Here is a 21,180-nt window from a genome sequence, read left to right on the forward strand (position 1 = left end):
CTTCAAGAGGTAGTCACCTGAAATGGTTTCCACTTCACAGGTGTGCCTTATCAGGGTTAATTAGTGGAATTTCTTGCTTTATCAATGGGGTTGGGACCATCAGTTGTGTTGTGCAGAAGTCAGGTTAATACACAGCCGACAGCCCTATTGGACAACTGTTAAAATTCATATTATGGCAAGAACCAATCAGCTAACTAAAGAAAAACGAGTGGCCATCATTACTTTAAGAAATGAAGGTCAGTCAGTCCGGAAAATTGCAAAAACTTTAAATGTGTCCCCAAGTGGAGTCACAAAAACCATCAAGCGCTACAACGAAACTGGCACACATGAGGACCGACCCAGGAAAGGAAGACCAAGAGTCACCTCTGCTTCTGAGGATAAGTTCATCCGAGTCACCAGCCTCAGAAATCGCAAGTTAACAGCAGCTCAGATCAGAGACCAGATGAATGCCACACAGAGTTCTAGCAGCAGACCCATCTCTAGAACAACTGTTAAGAGGAGACTGCGCCAATCAGGTCTTCATGGTCAAATAGCTGCTAGGAAACCACTACTAAGGAGAGGCAACAAGCAGAAGAGATTTGTTTGGGCCAAGAAACACAAGGAATGGACATTAGACCAGTGGAAATCTGTGCTTTGGTCTGATGAGTCCAAATTTGAGATCTTTGGTTCCAACCGCCGTGTCTTTGTGAGACGCAGAAAAGGTGAACGGATGGATTCCACATGCCTGGTTCCCACTGTGAAGCATGGAGGAGGAGGTGTGATGGTGTGGGGGTGTTTTGCTGGTGACACTGTTGGGGATTTATTCAAAATTGAAGGCACACTGAACCAGCATGGCTACCACAGCATCCTGCAGCGACATGCCATCCCATCCGGTTTGCGTTTAGTTGGACGATCATTTATTTTTCAACAGGACAATGACCCCAAACACACCTCCAGGCTGTGTAAGGGCTATTTGACCAAGAAGGAAAGTGATGGAGTGCTGCGGCAGATGACCTGGCCTCCACAGTCACCGGACCTGAACCCAATCGAGATGGTTTGGGGTGAGCTGGACCGCAGAGTGAAGGCAAAGGGGCCAACAAGTGCTAAACACCTCTGGGAACTCCTTCAAGACTGTTGGAAAACCATTTCAGGTGACTACCTCTTGAAGCTCATCGAGAGAATGCCAAGAGTGTGCAAAGCAGTAATCAAAGCAAAGGGTGGCTATTTTGAAGAAACTAGAATATAAAACATGTTTTCAGTTATTTCATCTTTTTTTGTTAAGTACATAACTCCACATGTGTTCATTCATAGTTTTGATGCCTTCAGTGAGAATCTACAATGTAAATAGTCATGAAAATAAAGAAAACGCATTGAATGAGAAGGTGTGTCCAAACTTTTGGCCTGTACTGTACATATATACACATACATATAATAAAATAAAAAAAATAAAATAAAATATAAATAAATAACTAAAAATAAATCAAAAGGCATCTTATCTATAAGATAAGTAAACTAACTTTATGAAATGGAGCTCCTCACTAGGTCTAATATGTGATTCCAATTTTCTATTGTCTGATATTTGGCACCATTTAATCTTGCCGTAGAGAGTTCCATTGATACAATGTCTACAACTGACTGTTTCTACTGATTAAAAGAAAGGGAATGAGGAGGCTGCCATCTAAGTGCTAACATTTTTTTGCAGCTGTGCTTCCTACCAGCCAGAAATGTCTTTGGACTACATTTAAACTTAAAACATCATCATCATTAAGGAGCATCAGTTCTGGGCAACAAGGAATATTGGTTTGTAATACTTTGGAGAGGTACTTAGCAATCTGTTCCCAGAAATATTTAACTGGAGAACACTCCCACATCATGTGCAAAAAAGAACCTGATATATTTAGAGAGCATAATAAGCAATTTGGCGAAATTGTTAGTTTCATTTTGTAACGTTTTTGGGGAGTTAGATAAGTTTTATGGATAAAATTAAAATGAATCATCTGATGATTTGGATTACGAGATGCCAGACTAATATTTCCCCATACTTCGACCCAGTTAATACTTTGTTTTGTGTCAAATTCGCTATTCCAAGCTTGTGTGACAGGAAGTGGGGTTGAAGTTCTCTGAAATAAATCTTTATATATTAGGGAGACGTGTCCTTTGGGAAAGGCTGATATTTTTTTAATAAAACTTAATAAAGGGTGACTGGGTGGTTTAGACCATGGGACTCCGTAGGCCCGCATAGCTGACCTAAGTTGTAAATAAAGAAAAAAAGAAGAACCTGATAAATTATAAATGTCTTTCAGATCTGAGAAAGTTCTTAATCCATTATCGTCCATGATATCGCCTAATGTATGTAAACCACAATTGGTCCATTGGTGGGCTACAAAGTAAGAGTCTCCCTTACGTAAAGAGGGATTGTAAAATAAAGGTGTCTGGTCATGCCATTTAGTGTCCCAATTATGTAATTTTTCATACTTACGCCAGATTGATACTGCATGTGCAATTATTGGGCCATAACGTAATCTACATTGTTTCAGAGAAATATAAGTAAAAAGTATGTCCTGTAGATGCATAGGTGCAACCATATTTCCAGGGAGTGTCAGCATCCGAATCAAACCAAACTAGTAAGGGACGAAGTGATAGGGCTTGAAAATATAATTTGAAATTTGGAACAGCAAGTCCACCAGATTGTTTCCCATTCTGTAGTGTTGGAAGTTTTACATGAGCTCGCTTACCTTTCCATATAAATTTAGATAAAATTTTGTGTAGTTTTTCCCAATAACCACTAGGTGGTGCAATAGGAATCATATCACTACAAAAATTGACTCGAGGTAAAATATTCATTTTAATGACAGAAATTCTTCCAGCAAAAGAAACAGGTAAATTACTCCATCTATTGAGATCATCTATAATTGATTTAAGGATTCTATTGTAATTCATAGATACAATTTTTTCAACTGAAGGGAATATATCTATGCCCAAATATTTAAAGTGAGGTACAATAGGAATCTCATGAGTGGGGGTATGTTTAGGGGGAGTTCTAAGATACATTAATGATGATTTGGATCGATTCATTTTATAACTTGAGATTGAACTAAAATAGTCAAAAATATCCAAAAGGTTTGGGAGAGAGTAAGAGATGTCTTCTAAGTATAACAAAATATCATCAGCATAAAGAGAGATATGGTGATCAGTGTAATTAAGAGTAATTGGCTTGATGTTTTTAGCTTGACGGATAGTCTGAGCCAATGGCTCCATAGATAAGATAAACAATATAGGAGAGATTGGATCACCTTGTCTGGTGCCGCGTGTGATTTTGAATGGAGGAGAACAAATATTACCTGTTATAACACTGGTTGATGGGTTAGAAAATAATATTTTAACCATATTTATGAACTTATCACCTAATCCCATACATTTTAAAACTGACCGAAGATACAACCATTCTAAATGATCAAAGGCCTTTTCAGCATCAACAGAAAGAACAGCTGAAGAGACCTTTGGATCCGGAGAGGAATTAACAATATGTAAGAGACGACGTAAATTATCTGAAGAGAGTCTTTTCTTAACAAAACCACTTTGATCTGGGTGGATCAATTTAGGTAAAAACTTTTCGAGACAACAAGATAAAACTTTAGAGAATAGTTTGACATCAGTGTTAATTAATGACAAGGGGCGCCAATTTGAACATTCATTTGGATCCTTACCTTTTTTTAACAGAAGAGAAATTAATGACATATTCACATCTCTCCCAAAAGAACCTTTAGAAATAGCTATATTAATCATTTCCAGTAATAATGGACCTAGTTGATCCCAAAACTTCAAATAAAACTCGGGAGGAATGCCATCCCACCCAGGTGATCTGTCCTTGTTCATAACTTCTAAAGATGCTCTGAGTTCCTGTAAAGTTATTGGGTCACCCAGTAAGGTTGATTCGGATGCTGATAAAAAAGTTTAAGCCCCTCCAAAAATATATCAATCTCTACAGAAGATGGTTTGTTCTTCAGTTTTTTTTTTTTATAGAAATTAGAAAATCTAAGATTAATTCATTTTGGATCAGTAAGCAACTCACCATCTTCTGATAAAATAGTTGCAATATTTGCCAGATGATCACTATTACGCAGTTTATTGGCCAGAAAGTGGCTAGGACGATTGCCATGAAAATAATGGTTGAGTCGAACTCTATGAATATCAAATTCAGCTCTCTTCCTAATAAGAATATTTAGTTCAGACTTAATTTTAACAAGTGTCGAGGCTACATGTTTAGAATAGTTTCTCTGTTGAGAGAGCTCTAATACAGATAACATGTTTTCCAATTCAGATATTTTTTCCAGCTGTAATTTATTATGACCTGAAGCAAATGCAGTTGAATTATTTCTTATAAAGCCTTTAATGACATCCCAAAGTATCCGAAAATCATCCACTGAATCTTTATTAACAGTTAAAAAATGATTTAATTCAGACTGAAATTGTTCACAAAATATTGGATTGTCTAGTAATGTACAGTTAAAGCGCCATCTAGTGGCTTTTTTCTTAAGTTGAACAAACTGAAATTGACAGAAATAAGCATGATGATCTGACAAACTCATAGGTTGAATTACAATTTTTTTAACAGTAGAGAATAATGATGAAGAAATAAGCATAAAATTGATCCGAGAAAAAGATTGGTTTCTAGTAGAGTAAAAAGTGAATTCTTTGGTGCCTGGATGATAGGCTCGCCAGATGTCAATAAGATTAAAATCACATAGAACATGTCTTGCATTTGAAGATCGAGAGTTGTAATTGACTGCCTTAGATTTATCCCATACATGATCTACCACAGCGTTCATATCTGACCCGATAATCAATTGGTAATCAGTTAGCGTCATCAATATATTGGTCAAAGATTGAAAAAAAATTGGATCAAAACGATTAGGTGCATACACACTAACTAAAACAATTTTTGTACCATTATAAATACATTTAAGGAAACAGATTCTGCCCTCCTGATCACCACCTTTGTCAATAATAGAGATTTTAAGCTTCTTATCAATAACAGTTGCTACCCCCTTGGTTTTGTTTGGGGCTGAGGAAAAAGCAGCCACTTTATAACGATGATTTTCTAACCTAAGTACATCTCTTTTACGTAAGTGAGTTTCTTGTAACATGGCAATCTCAATATGATTTCTTGTTAAAATATCCAAACAGCTAGCCCGTTTAATAGGACTGTTAAGCCCTTTAAGGTTCCATGAAAAAGTAGCTAATGAACACATTCTGATTTGGCAGGAAAAATTTTATATACAATATTATTTTTGTTTTTGTTAAGAAGCACAAATTCAAGATTAGACAAAAGAGACAAGAGAAGGGAAAAAAGGGTCCATAATAAACACTGTCCCATAGTGAGTATTAAATGAATCTCAACCCAAATAACATAAATATGAGTATGAAAAAGTATAATGGTGGTTGGTGTCCCTCCCAGCAAATCCTCCCCACCCTGTATACCTAACACAGGGATGCAGCATAGCTACAAATGACGGCCTATCCCATGGGGTCCTTCAGGGTGGCGGTACATCGGTCAACCCTATTGGGGAATGTGAGGCCAGCAAGCGCCTCAAATCATCTGAACCATCCAAATTATATAAAAAACATTCCAGTGCCACAGTAAATTCTAATGTTCATTATGCTTGTATAATATTTAATTTCCCTTTCTGAACCATACTGCCTCTTCATGCTGAACAAAAAAGGGTTGCACGAAACACCATCATCCTCGAATTTATATGATGGACTAAAAAGGAGACTGTAAAAAGTAAAAGAGAGAGAGAGAGAGAAAAATAAAAATAAAAATAAATAAGTAAACATAACCATAATAAACATAATAATAAACTATCTATAGCCTAGTTGTTTATAATAAATCATAATCACTAACATCATCCTCAACCACTGAAATAACCTCAACCACATTGTTAATAATTAGCTTAAAGTCCAAGAAGAGAAAATAAATAAAGATAAAAAATGAAAAGTAAAGAATCTACAGTGGCAGCTTAATGAAAAGGGGGGGGGGGGGGGGGGGGATAAAAAATAAAAAATAAAAATAAAAATATATATCTTTCAATAATGTAGAGACAACCTGACGTGATAATATCTTCCAAAACAGCATTATAGTAAGAGAAACAAGGATAGGCCCTACTGGAAGATAAATAATAATAATAGTAGGCTAATAATAATAATAACGGAAAAAAGAGGTGAATAAATAAATATTAAAACTAATAATGTTAGAGAATAATGACAGCAACAAACTTAAAGCAACAAGTCATGCCTCAAGGCCAACTTGAAATGACCTGTGCATTATGTACACAAATTAATTGTTCTATAGATCAAGTCCGGCATAGGATTATCCAACCATAGGTTGATTGAGAGAGAGTACCTGATTTCAGAGAATTACTGTGTCGATAAGGAATTCAATCAGACGCTGGTTGAAGGAGCCTCACCATCATCATCTCCACGCTTTATGTAATTGTCAACAAACTCCTGCGCATCCTTGGCAGTAGAAAACTTGTGTGTTGTATCACGAAAGGTTTGGATGAGCGTCGCAGGATGAATAAATCCAAATCTTAGGTTGCGCTTCCACAGCTCCAGTCTCACCTGGTTGAAAGTTGCCCTTTGCTTCAAAATCTCGGCGCTGAGATCAGGATACATGCTGATCTTTCTCCCATTGTGAGTTAGAGAACGGGATGCTGCTGCCAAACGAATAATTTTTCTTTTGACCTCAAAACTGTAGAGTTTTGCGATCATGCAGCGAGGGACATTCTTGACGGAGCCGGTGCGATGCGCAATACTTATCAGTGGAGGAGGGCCAATTGTCTCTTCCCCAAACAATTCATAGAGAAGCTTGACTGTAAAAGCCGTGGGGTTACCAGCCTTGATGCCTTCAGGAAGTCCCAGGATTCGTATGTTCAATTTTCGGCTGTGATTTTCAAGTTGATCCACCTTCTGTCTCAGATACTTGCATTCTTCCGTCATATCCAATTGATCTCGTTCCAGGTCGGAGAGTCTGATATCAGTCTCCACAGCAGCCCTCTCCAAGTTGGTAACTTTGTTGTTACAGTCAGCCAGCTGAGTTTTGAGCTCCTCCAGACATCGATTAACTGGTTCCAATTTAGTGTCCAAAGCTTAAGTAATCTCCTCTCGAACAATATCCCTCATTGCCGTGGCCATTTCGGCAGTAAAAGTTTTACTCCAGCGCGTGCCTTGAGCCATGTTCAGGTGTGTGAGAGGCGCAATTAGACAACAGGTGAAAGCAATCAGATGGCTTCGTCTTTCTTTCTCCAAAAAAAAAAAAAGAAAGAAAAAAAAAATCTCACTCAGTGACGGCGCAAAAACATCACAAAAACAGTCTTCAGTTAGATTGGAGCATTAGTAAACTGCTCAACAATGTGGGTCCATCAATCAGATTTTAAATCAGAAAATCACGGACCGAGAGAAAAGCAGCCATGCGTGTCACAGCATGCTACCGGAACCGGATATACAATACTGTCTTCCTCAGCTTCATTTCCTGAGGCAAGCATAAGCTCTGTGTCATAGGCAAAGTGAGGTACAGGAAATTCAGTCAGCCAGCGCTGTGATTGCTGAATCCTATGTGCAGGTGATGAAAGCATCAGTGTATCCTGGGATCTGGAAGAGCAACTGCTTTTGGGAGGATGGACGGAAGTCACTGAAGTACTGCCTGAGGTTTCTGAGGTATCGATGGAGGTTTCTGATTCACTTTCAAAGGTCTGAAGGTCCACTTCAATTAAGTTCAGAGTAAATGTGGGAGGTTCAACAATGTTAACCACTTTTATTGTGTCCTTGTCTTTGATGTCACTTGTTGAGGTAAGACTGAAATATTTGTCTCCAAAATCAGCATCCTTGTAATGCAAAGTAAAGTTCCCTTGAAGCCCAAATGTCTCTCTAACAAGGGACTCAAGTTTACCCACAGTCCCAGGGAGGCCATGAGGTAAGTCAAGTTTGCGAACATCATGGTCCTGAAGAATGATCCTAAGTTTGGTTTGATGAGACATTGCAGCATCTGTAAGAGAAACCACATCACTTCAGTTTGATTTATAGAACACATCCAGTTTCATTCTCTAAACATTAAGTATCAGAGAATATTGGCACTGATAATTACCTGTGATAAGCTAAGGACTTTTCATCACCTTTGCAATATTAACTTGCATGGAGAGAGGAACTATGCTGGTGATTATGTCTGTAATTATTAGCTTTCACATTACACTGTGGCATTTTATTTCTTCTTTTTGTCAAATTTGGAAAACTGAAAAACTGAGTGTCCATTTATATATCCTCTTTTAGTTTGACTAAAAGTTTGAAACATTTTTTTCTTTTTTCATCTTTTTAATGTTTCCCATTGAAGCCTAATGTACTAAAAGTAAAACTACAAAGGGAAAGTGGAGAAATTCACCACCATGGCCATGTCTAAGTCTGTAATGCTTTAAGAGATCAGTTTTTCTTGGTGTTTCAAATTTTCAAATTTTACAGATCCACTTTGAATACTAACAAAGGACCTGTTTAAATTACTTGAACTTGGGTGATTCTGAAGGATGTAGTGTCTACAACTTGTGCCACATCAGCATTGTAGTAGATTTTATTTTACTGTTTCTGAATATTCAGGATGAAAAACAAGAACAAAAATGCTTGCAAACTACTACAAAGATATGGGCAAACTACACTGCAATCAATGTCCAAACCTTTTTAACAGTCTTATCATTATCTGATAGAACATCCTCATGAAATTAAAAATTAAAACTATGTATAGATTTTATCAATATAGTTGTCTTAATGTGCAGCTGACCAAGATATCTTTTCAAATATCTTGCAAATTGTGTGACCAAAAATGTGAAATTCAGGAGAAAAACATCAACAAAAATGTAAACAGAAGTCTTGGTGACTAAAGACTTATTTTACTGATTGCCTGTTGCTTGATGATGCCAAATTTATTAATTATTTTCTCTAAAATGATACAACTGTGCTAATGTATCTGCAGTTACCAACACCCAAAATAACAAAATTATATTTTATGTGGTAGTACACCCTCTCTGTAATGCCAACAACTAGCTTTGACAGACTGTTCTTCAGCTATGGCTCAATTAAAAAACTTTAACCTCACATAGAAATAACTCTAGAACTTAAACATCAAAATGCATTAATGTCAAACCGAATGTATGTTCAGTAACCTACATTTGTTATGTGTTTAGTCATGGATATAAAATGCCCCAGCCATGCAGCTTTTGCTGGTCAAATCGACATCAACACTGCAACAGCTTTAAATTAGGAAGAACCCAAATGTGTTATTTTACCTTTGCAGAGTTAAAACTAATGCTACTAAGGCTGCCATTTGGCTTCCACCATAAAACAAAACTTAACAAAGTCTAATGTTAAAGCCGAATTACTACACCAATTAGCTAAAAGTCTCCTAGCTTAAACATTACTACTGCTAGCTGAGGAAAAGCCTTTAGTGTTGTGTAAAAACAATTTCTTGCATGTATGCTGATGGAGTTATTAACTGTTGTGAATAAAACTAGGCAAAAATTGTACTCACCATGTCTTAAAGTTAAGAAAAGTTGCTGCAAAATCGCATGTTTCTTGCTCCTTCTCCTTTCTGTTTCCCTCGGTTTCTTGTTGCTGGTGGTCTGGCAGCAAAACGTCTCCGGGCAAGTCAGCCTTGTAGTACTCAGCTTTTAAAGGATGTCTAGGGGATTTTTAAGTTGTACTTACTGAAAACACTTCTATGTTAAGATAAGGCAGAAATGTCTGTTCAAAATCGATATAGTACTGAGTTAACACTGTTTTCTTTATTTTCATTTAGACCAACTTACTAAAATAAGTTATAAACTGATTTTACCATGGATGAAGTGCGGGCAGTAGTGGTGAAAGCGCGGGTGAGATCAGCCCCAGGACCATCAGGAACCACCTACAAGATCTACAAAAACTGCCCGCAGCTGCTGAAAAGGCTATCAAAGCTGTTACGGACCCTGTGGAAGAAGAAGGTGGAACCCGGGCTCTGGACACTCACCGAGTGCTGCTTCGTGCCAAAAGAGCTGAATTCCATGGGACTCGACCAGTTCCAGCAGATCTCCCTGCTGGACGTAGAGGGGAAAATATTTTGGTCCATCATCGCCAAAAGGTTGACAACATATCTGCTCGCCAATGAGTTCATTGACCCAAGCATCCAAAAAGGAGGAGTCCCTGGATATTCTGGCTACCTGGAGCACACAGCAGTGATCAGCCAGCTCATCAAGGAAGCCAAGAGCAACAACAACACACTCTCTGTCGTATGGCTGGATTTCACCAAAGCCTACCCAAGGGTCCCACACCAGCTAATTCAAAAGGCACTGGACCACTACCGAGTACCACCAGAGGTAGTTGGGCTCGTGATGTCTCACATGGATGCGCTGCGGATGAGGTTCACCGTGGGAAGTTTTACCACCAAATGGCAAAGGCTTGAGAGGCATTATGGCAGGATGTACGATCTCTGTGGCCCTGTTCATAGCGGCTATGAACCTGCTTTTGAAGGCAGGAGGAATGCAATGCAGAGGCCCGAAAGCAGATGACGGCATGAGACATCCCGCCTGTCGAGTTTTCATGGATGATGTGACGGTGATGACTCCATCAATCCAGGGAACACGATGGATCCTGACTGCACTGGAGAAGATGGCAACATGGTCACGGTTACAATTCAAATCAGAGAAATCAAGAAGCCTCAGTATCCTGAAGGGGAAGCTATCAGGAAACATCTTCAGCATTCAAGGCTCAGAGATCCCAATAATTCAAGACCAAGCGATCTGATGCCTTGGAAAGACAGCTCCCTTAAGGACAGCACCAATCTCACCAATACCAAAGCCCAGCTGAACATCTGGCTCAAGGCAATTGAGAACAGTCAACTGCTTGGGAGGTTTAAGGTCTGGTGCTTTCAGTATGGCATCATACCCCGGCTGCAATGGCCCTTCCTGCTGTATGACTTTCCCATGTCCCAGGTGGAAGCAATGGAGAGACAGTGCAGCAACTTCTTGCAGAAATGGCTGGGAGTTCCCCCATCTTTTAGCCCAGTCAATCTCTACAGCAAGACCTCCAAGCTTTCCCTGCCAGTTTCATCAGTGGTTGAAGAGTTTAAAGCCACCAAGGCAAGAGCAGTCAGCACACTCCTTTTGTCTGAAGATGGGAAGGTGAGACATGCAAGTAAGACCATCAAATGCGGCAGAAAGTGGAAGCCCCAGCAAGCAGTGGCGGAGGCCGAAGCTCACTGGAGGCATCAGGAAATAGTCAGCGTGGTATGCCAGGGTCGCTTAGGCCTTGGACACTACAATAACAAGAGGTGGAGCGAGGCCAATGCCAGAGCCAAGAGAGGACTCGTGGTGCAAAGGGTCCGCGAGGCAGCAGAAGAAGGCCGCCAGGTAAAAGCAATTGGGCTTGCCTCCCAGGGCCGGTGGACGCAGTGGGACCAGGCACTGGAGCGACCACTGTCCTGGAAGGAACTGCGGGAAACTGATCAAGGGAAGTTGACCTTCCTCCTGCGCGCTGTGGCTGACCTGCTACCATCCCCAAGCAACCTAAAAGTTTGGGGTGGAGAGGAAGATCCATCTTGCAAGCAATGCGGAGTGGCCTCTTGCACACTGAATCACATCTTGACCGGTTGTCCAAAGGCGCTGGCAGAAGGGCGGTACAGGTGGAGACATGATAAGGTCCTCATGGTAATCGCCAAATGGGTGGAACAGCAGAGAGCCAAAGCCAAAAAGAACCAGGTCCGACTGCCCAATAAACTTTGTAAGGGAAGGCAAAGAGGCTCCAAGGAGCAGAGCGACGGTTGGGAACCTAAAGAGGTGGACCTAAAGAGGAAGCTTGTCTTCCCACAGGACGTTGCAGTGACCTCCCTTAGGCCAGACATGTTCCTGCTATCCAGGAGCACCAAAACCCTCATAGTCACCGAACTAACAGTGCCCTGGGAGGAGAGGCTAGCCACATCCCACGAGCAGAAAAAAGCCAAGTACCAGGACTTGATCGACGAGGCGGTCATTAAAGGGTGGCATGCAACCATTTTCCCCATCGAAGTTGGCTGCCGCGGGTTCCCGACAAAATCGGTGCGCTACTTTCTTCAGAGGGTTGGTCTGGAGCCCAAACAGCTTAAGGAAGCCACAAGGGACATTGCCTCGCCAGCCGAGACCAGCTCAAGATGGCTATGGTTGAAAAGAGCCCACAGTTGGAACCCCTCTGCAGGTGAAGGCTAACCAGTCTTCGCTGCCCCACTCAGGCGAGGTGTACAGGTTAAAGGGTGAAACACCTGTGAACCTGAGCAACCTGCTGACAATGCAGAGGGGCTCCCAACATTGTGGATGCTCCAAGGGACACCATCATGGAAGAAACCTGCATTTAAGTTTGTGTAGTTCCTGCAGTTGCAGCTTGTAGCAAAGCATCTTTGATGTTTACTTCACATTATAATATGTATAAGTAACAAACTTAATTTTTAATGCAGAAAAAGCTCTTGATTTTAAGCTTTACTTACTAACCCCATGAATCCTCATCACTCATGTACCGTATCAATGTCTCGCTGTGTTCTGTTTTGTTTTGCTTCTTCATCATTTTCCAGTCCACCATAATTGGACAGTTTAGGGTTAAAATAGAACATCAATCTCACACCTAGTTGTCCCCACAATAAGACACACCACCCCCTGTATGGGTTGCTGCTGGAGTTTTTTTTGTTTGTTTGTTTCTGGCCTCCTCTTTCACTATTATTCTTCAAATTAATCTTCAAAATCCTCCATAATTTTAAAATTCCCCACCATATTAAGATGGCCTTGATCACACTCATCCCAAAACCAAACAAAGAACCCACACAATGCTCCAACTACTGCTCCATATCATTAATAAACACCAATGTTAAAATTAGAAGCAAAACTTTGGCATTAAGACTGGAATCTGGAATCTCATCACTAGTGTACCCGAATCAAACTGGTTTCATCAAAGGGCGACATTCCTCAGAAAACACGCAAACATGCAGGAAGAACCTGCGATAGCGTTCCTTCACACACTTTGGGTGAATCAGTCTATCGCTGAAGGAGCTCTCCAGAGCTTTTATCTCCTCCTGCAGAGGATGGGAGTCATTAGTCCTCAGAGATGACAGCTTAGCTGTCATCCCCCTTTCTCCCACCACCTGCACAGAGTCCAGACAGCATCCCACGACAGAGCTGGCCTTCTTGATCAGCTTGTCCAGTCTCTTCCTATCTACAGCCGACACGCTGCTGCCCCAGCAGACTACTCCGTAAAACATGGCTGATGCCACCACAGTGTCAAAGAAGGTCTTCAGGAGCGCCCCCTGCACTCCAAAAGACCTGAGCCGCCTCAGCAGGTAGAGTCTGCTTTGGCCTTTCTTGTATAGTGCTGTTATGTGATTAGTCCAGTCCAGTTTATTGTTAAGATGAACACCCAGGTACTTGACAGGTGGGGTTGTGGTATGAAAAGTCTGCAGTGTAGAGGGTGAAGAGGAACGGTGCCAGCACTGTCCCCTGCGGGGCCCCGTACTGCAGACAACCAAGTCCGATACACAATCCTGGGTCCTGACATACTGTGGCCGGTCCATGAGGTAGTCCAGGATCCAGGATGTGAGGTGATTAGCCACCCCTATGTGCTCCAGTTTGTCCCTCATAAGTGCGGGCTGTATGGTGTTGAAAGCGCTGGAGAAATCAAAGAACATGATTCTCACAGAGCTTCCGGGCTTCTCCAGGTGGGAAAGAGCTCTATGCAGGAGGAAGATGACGGCGTCATCCACCCCAATGCCAGGCTGGTAGGCAAACTGCAGCGGGTCCATTGAAGGGCCTACTGCGGGGCGGAGACGAGACAGGACCAGGCGCTCCAGAGTCTTCATGAGGTGCGATGTTAATGCCACCGGTCTGAAGCTGCTGAAGTCCTTGGGGTGCGGAGTCTTGGGCACCGGTACCACTCAGGATGTCTTCCACAGCTGTGGTACTCTCCCCAGCCTCAGGCTCAGGTTGAAGATGGTTGAAAATGGCCCTTCAATGGAGGAGACGGTTTGTACCGTCTCCTCCGTTGTCGGCGCTGCACTCCAGTGCGACATCCCTGTCTCCTTCTCTGCAGCTCGCCAGGAATGTCGAGCCTCTCCTCGGGCCGCACAGCGGTGTGACGCAGCGCTAACAGCTGGTCCCGGGTGTGAACAATGGAGGCACGGCTGGGCGCCGGATCGCCAACGATCGTATCTATAGCAAAATGGGAGAAAGACCGCTATAAAGAGAGCGGTCTTCATCTCCATAACAAAACAGAACATAAGTGCTAGCTAGCTAACTGAAAAAAACTCCAAATAAGAAAGTTAAATGAAAAGAAATTGAAAAAAAGCTCAGCGGTGAGCAGGAGCTGCTGTAACAGGCGTCCACACTGGGGGCGCCATCTTGTTATTACTCAAACTCTGATTATGGTAAGTATATGTGCCCAAATATAGGTTATATATACATATATATATGTGTGTTCAAATAAACACAAGAAGTTTGTGCTCTAGAGAAAGGATCAACAGTCAGTGAAAAACCTAAGCCCTATGATAAGCTAATATGGCAAGGCTTAACTATACAAACCAGTGTGCAGTGATAACTAGCATGTCTTTGGGGTCATCGGGTGGGAACCTCCTTTCACCAGTGTTTCGTCTAGTTGGTCCCACGACACCTCCAGGAGGCTAGACAGTGATCTCTAGCGTCCCAGAGACACTCCCCTAATGCCAGGTCTCACTGCTCCCCTCCCCGCACCAACCCAATAACCTCCTTTACCTTACTTACACATGGCTTTCTCAGCCCAAACAGCACTGCCAACTTCAACCAAACCCAGGCTACGTACATGCGAGCTCTAGGTAGAAGCAGGGCTGATACTACCTTTCCTAGCACATTCACCATACTCTATTTCACACGCTACATAGCATAACTACAATATAAGCTAAAGTTAAAGGATCTAAATAAACTTACAGGATCAGCAAACACACTCACCTTGCCGCATGGCCTCAAACAAAATGGATTCAAATAGGCCACTCCCACACTTAAATGACCTTCCTCTTCCTGGACTTCCTCCTTACTTACACATGGCTTTCTCAGCCCAAACAGCACTGCCATCTTCAACCAAACCCAGGCTCCATACATGCGAGCTCCAGGTAGAAACAGGGCTGATACTACCTTTCCTAGCACATTCACCATACTCTATTTCACACGTTACATAGCATAACTACAATATAAGCTAAAGTTAAAAGGAGCTAAATGAACTTACAGGATCAGCAAGCACACTCACCTTGCTGCATGGCCTCAAACAAAATGGATCCAAATAGGCCACACCCACATTTAAATACTTCCTCTTCCTGGATTTCCTCCTGAGAGGAAGTGGATCTCTCCACCTGATCTCAAGGAGTTATGTGCCCTGTTTAGTAGTTCCCCCTGCTGGCCCCCAACTGACATTATTTCTTCTCTTATAGATAAACTGGCTACATTTAATTGCTTCATCTGACATTTCCCTCACTGTCTTCCTCAAACTCTGTCCCTGCACTCCGAGTTCCCCCAGGAGCGAGACAGCTGATCTTGCTATGAATCCCCTACACCCCACTTCCACTGGACAAATCCTAGTCTTCCATCCTCGCTGCTCAGCTTCTGCTCCTAAGTCTGCATACCTAAGCTTTTTTCTTTCATAGGCTTCTTCCACTGAGTCTTCCCAAGGAACTGTCAGCTCAATGAAATAAACTATCCGCTGACTCACTGACCACAACACTAAGTCAGGCCTCTGCCTGGTACAAACTATTTCCTGGGGAACAACAAGCTTTCCCCCTAAATCTACTTGCATTTCCCAATCACAAGCACCTTCTAGGCGGCCACACCCTTGCCTCCTCACTAACTTATCCCTTCTGTGTTTCTCTCCCTCACGGACAAACTGAATTACTAAACTCCTATCCTTAACACCTTCTGAATTCACCTGTCTTCATTTCCCTTCGATGCCTGCAGCTATATATATATATATATATATATATATATATATATATTTATATGTATGTATATATATCCATTCATACAATATACTTTACATTGTTTTAACATCTGAAAAAAAAAAAAAATCAGCATTCTGAAGGCGTGGCGGCTTTTATTTTGCCGTGGCAGTGCGCCACGATCAATTACATGTAGCAGAAACCCTGCACCAGTCGTTGTTATTCTGTAATGGCACCCGGCAACATCTGCGGGAAATGCAGCCTGGCAACAATGTAAGTTAAGGGGGCAAAAGTCCAGGTAGCGCGGGAGGGAGGGGTAGTGGATGGGTCAAACAACCATCTACTTTCACCAGAGAGGCCAGTGTTTGCTTCTCGTATGAATGTAGTGGTCAGAGTAAGAATGTGTTACGGCCTATTTCCACCAGATGTGTGTTGGTTGAGTCTGGGCTCCAGCACGGCAGTGGAGCCAATAGGATTCAATTCTAGTCAATGTGTGTGTTTCCACCGGCTGTGGCTGTGCTGCGTTCCGGCTCCGTCTCAGCTCCGGCACTCCGGAGCCCTGCGCAACAGATACGCAGGACTTCTATTTTTGTCGGATGCCGGAGCACAACGCAGCAATTCAGCACAGAGCAGATCGTGTGGGGCAGAAAGTCATGCACAGAAACAAAATAAAACATCCGGTTAATTTTCAAAATAAAATACACAGTGTTCACAGTGGATCATATTTCCCTGCATTACACCTTGAAAACTACATAATGGGCAGAGGCAGGCCTGAAGTCAACAGTTCAGAGGTTTTCAGACGTCATTTTTCCCCGTTGCCACCATGGACGAGGAGATGTTAGTCATGGCAGTGCACCGAGATGTCTTCCGGTGGGGCTGCACCGCTCCGCGCAGCAAACGCAGCCGGTGGGTATTGACGGATGGCGGAGCACGCAGCGGATAACCAGCGCTGCCGTTCCGCAACGGACACGCATCCAGTGGAAATCCGGCGTTATAATATGAATTATATTTGTGTGATTGATTGTGGTGGGGCAGCCCGGGCCAAATTCCAGGGACAACTTTTTGTCCCAGTCCACCCCTGGTCATGATCCATGTACTAACCTGGATGGGGTTGGGCTCTGCAAAGGGTAACAGTGCCTCCATTGGGATGACCCAGGGTGAGATGGTTGTCCCGAAGTTCTTCCCCAGGAAAGGACCAAGGGGAACATACTCCCATGCCTGAATGTCCCTGGCTGTAAATAAACACAAATATTACTGCATAAGCAGGCAGGTTGTGGTTCCATAATAGTAAGTAACTACTGCCAGGCATGAGCAAGGAGCCCAAGGAGTCTACAAAAGCTATCCGGAACTGTGGTCTTTAACTCATGTTTTGCATTACCTTGCAGATACATAGGATTAATGATGCTAGAACAAGGAAATGTATTTAAATAGAGTATCACTTTTTGTGTCTGAATAATGTATTTGGTTGCAGCCCTAGTTCGTACTGTATACAGTTAGTATGGCATTGTGACACACCTCACAGCAATGCCTTGCAACTTACACACAGTTACACCAGTATCTGTCCTCACCTGTGTTCCCATACATGTCCTTCACTGTGAAGCTTACAAAGCAACAGTGAGATAATGGTCCACTGTAAGAACTGTAAAACCAGTCTTCTCTCAGTATCTGTCCTCAGACACAGACACAGCTCACTGGCTAAGCCTCCCCTCACCCCTGTGAGCCTTTAAGAAATAACTTGTCAATTAAACCACTGTGCACCACTGAGAACAGAGGGGCAGGGGAAGAAATGAAAGCATTTGACTTTGCGTGCAGTTGTAAGGAAGAAACTTTGAATGGCAAAAATTCACAGAGAGCCAGTGGTAAACTCTGCACGTGCTGTTCTCCTGGGGACTTCAGCAAGTACAAAATGAAAATAACATCAGTTCTCTTTCAAGCTGCAAATTCAGCAGAAATGTCACAGACTGAAAAATCTCTCACGCTGTGCTGTGGTGAGAAAAATAAAACCCGGTGCCGACTGAACAGAAGTATCCATGCACAAGTGATGGACTGTCCCTGAAATATTCAGTCTGGAGAATGTTTCACTTAGTGTGCAGGAAAACATTTCAAATATAAAACACTTATACACTAACTCTCATTCACACATTTAGATTAAATTCATAGGGTTTGTACCTCCCGTTGCCAAAATTGTTCTACTATATGTTAATTTATGTCTGATGAATATCTTTGTAATATGTATGCAATTGTGTAATTAAAACAGTTCACATAACATAATACTTCAAAAATCATTTGTCTTTACAGACAGATCATGAAACTTTTGAAAAGCAGAAAAAACACAACTTTCCTCTTAGTAGAGATAAGAAGAAGAGAAAAAAAGCTGATTTTTGAGAGCAACAGAACAAACTCTTGATAAATGCAATACATTCAGGGGGTTTCTACTACAGTCTTACTTGGCCTGGTATGACCAATAAGTGTATGGTGACTATTGTTAGCTAATGTTGGCAAACCTGAGATATGTAGCTATGGCTGTGTAACTGACATTACTGAGTCAGTTCACTGCCTTTTCACTCTTCTCTACCTGTTAAAAGTCTTCAAACCCAGTTTGCGCTGGTTTATTGGGGGTTCAATATGGGCTGAAATATGTGCCACCAGAAACTGAATTTGAATCATTTATATTTGAATTTGCATTTCTAAACTTGAATAATTGCATTGAAAAACTGAATTTGAATCACATAATTTGAAATTGTATTGTTAATTTGAATCATTGCATTGAAAAACTAATTCTGAATAGTATAATTTGAAATTGAATTTATTTCTATATATCTTCACATTCAGTTCTCACAATTCAATTTCAATTTACTGTGACAGACATCCGGGTAGTTTAAGGATAAAGGAAAAGCAATCGAGCGCAGATACACAGGACTCCTCTTCGGCCAATCAGCACTTACGTTTTTAAGCATGTAGGAAGAAGCGCTCGCCTTGATCCATAGACCATAGACAATAGGCTTGTTAAAGATAAACTGTGCCTCGCCTGAAAAGTAGACGAGAGCAGGCAGCTACAGCGGGGGGTGGTGACAAAAAGCTGCGATGAAGTCGGACAGTTTCCCGACAGTTTCCAGCAGCCTTCAGTCCCTACAGGAAGTCACAGACACACTAACATCCTGTCTGGAATGATGTCAGTTCATTAAAAAAAAGTGATCAGACCCATATATCAGTTTGTTTTTAGTCTCCAGTTGTTTTAGCTAATTATGATAGATTCATTTATTAAAATGCTTTACAGGTGATCTGTAGTTTATGTTCATGGTTTATCCTCCATTTGATATGAATTCTCCTGTAAATCAGCATCATATCAGTTTGACCTGTCCCCTCAACTACACAGGCTGAATAAACTGTGTTTGACTATAAGGTTAATATTTTCAGAGGAAAAAAAATACAAGACAACAGCTTTCATTAAGGCTCAGTCAGATACAGTCAGGGCTTCACATCTGATGTTATTTTAAGAATCCTCACATCCCACTGACCACAAGTCTCTGTGTTGCTAAATACTTCAATAATTAAAAAAGTCCAGTGTTAATATACAGTAGACTCTGTACAGTTTATGATGAATGTATTTAGTCTCTGACAACTAAACTTCACCATCAGTCACACAACGTTTTCTGTTCACAGAATAAACCTTCAAATCAGACAAATACAATCTTAATCTCTAAAATTCAACAAAAATGAGTAGTTTATCTAAAATGTCATATTGTTGCGTCGACATCTAAACCAATCAGCTGTTAGATCAGGTGAGAGTCAGGTGGTGCAGTCAGTGGAGAGCAACTGCAGCGCCTGGCTCTAAAAACTGCAGCTGCTTCGCTCTCGCGGTTTTATCGCCGTCCACTTTTGTAATACGTCAGAGCAAGTCGGGATGAAGTCGGACACAAAACTAACCGGCATGCATTGTGCACCAATTGCCGGTGATCACACACATTTCAGCCCATAGTTCAAGCCCAAAGGGCTGAAACCCTATTGGTTGTATGTGACCTTTTTTTCCCTCAGAAATATTTTTGCAAACATATTATGCTGTTTGCTTTCAGATTTAGGCCTGAAAAGTTTAGTTAAGGTCACACATACATCAGATTCACTTAAAATTTGAAACTTAAATACAGCTCAATTTGCTCTATAGAAAAGCCTCAAGAACCGCTACAGTCCACCTGACTAGGCTGTCCACCATTTTTAATTTTTTGAAAACACAATCTTGACATCTGACTGACCAGATTTTCCACCAGTTTTAATTTTTGAAGACAATATTTTTGACATCTCCTCCTAAACCATAGACCTGATTTGTACCATATTTAGTGTGGATCAACAAGTGCACTGACTCAATGAAAATCTGGCCAACAGTTAAGCTTGTGGTTACTTTCTATCTGTTCAATTTCACATCAGTTTCTCAAGTCCAAGTTATGTAAATGAGGGTGAGCTGCAAGTCAATTTGGAAATGTATTTATGTGCAGCTCCAGTGCAACTTGAGTATAAGCTGCCAACTGCAGAACCAGAAGCCTTGCTTTAATCAAGCAATATTTCATGAGAGGGTGTGGTTTAATGTCATTTGTGGCATGACAGTGATGCCGAGGTCGGTAAGCATCACTTAAGTGACGTTAGAGCACACCCTCTCATGTAATATTGTGATTTTATTACTGTTATCAACAAAATAAAATATAGAATCAACATGTATTTGTGTTGAGAGGGAATGAGCTCTAAAATTAAAAACTTTTTGCAACTGTTGTTTCTGTTTCCATGGAAATACATGGCATCTGACTAATAACTGGAAAGGAATCAGTCACATAGCAGACTCCTACATGTAATGAAACCTAGTTTACTACTAGTAGGCTGATCCAAGGCAACGTCCAGCAACAGACAAATTCTCTGGTCCCTCTTGAGGCTGCCAGTCAACATGACCTTAATACCTTCTAGAGATATGATAAGACAAGATAAGATAAATCTTTATTGTCATTGTAAAGTCATACTTGTGTATCACAGCACAACGAAACTGGGATAGTTGGGGTTTCCCTCAAACTCAATAAATACCCCATACATAAACACAAAACTGCTTAGCTTGCTCAGTCTTTTTATGACTAAGAGATCTGCTGAAAACAATATTTTTTTTAATATACAAATTTAGCTACTACAAACTTCACATGTATTTTTAAGATAGTAGCACTGTGTCACTGGATGCCAGA

At 41.4% G+C, this 21,180-nt stretch overlaps 1 protein-coding gene across 2 annotated transcripts in view; it reads right to left on the bottom strand.

Annotated features, from left to right (window-relative positions):
- The window catches only part of fah (fumarylacetoacetate hydrolase (fumarylacetoacetase)), an 89,087-nt gene that overhangs the window by 26,811 nt on the left and 41,096 nt on the right, over window positions 1–21,180 (bottom strand). For both annotated transcript variants that reach the window (XM_033624559.2, XM_078162276.1), the window contains exon 9: window positions 17,066–17,196. In XM_033624559.2, the coding sequence (XP_033480450.1) occupies window positions 17,066–17,196 (131 nt within the window). The remainder of the gene's footprint in view (window positions 1–17,065; window positions 17,197–21,180) is intronic.

Source organism: Epinephelus lanceolatus, chromosome 2, assembly GCF_041903045.1.
Source record: "Epinephelus lanceolatus isolate andai-2023 chromosome 2, ASM4190304v1, whole genome shotgun sequence".
Lineage (NCBI taxonomy): Eukaryota > Metazoa > Chordata > Actinopteri > Perciformes > Serranidae > Epinephelus > Epinephelus lanceolatus.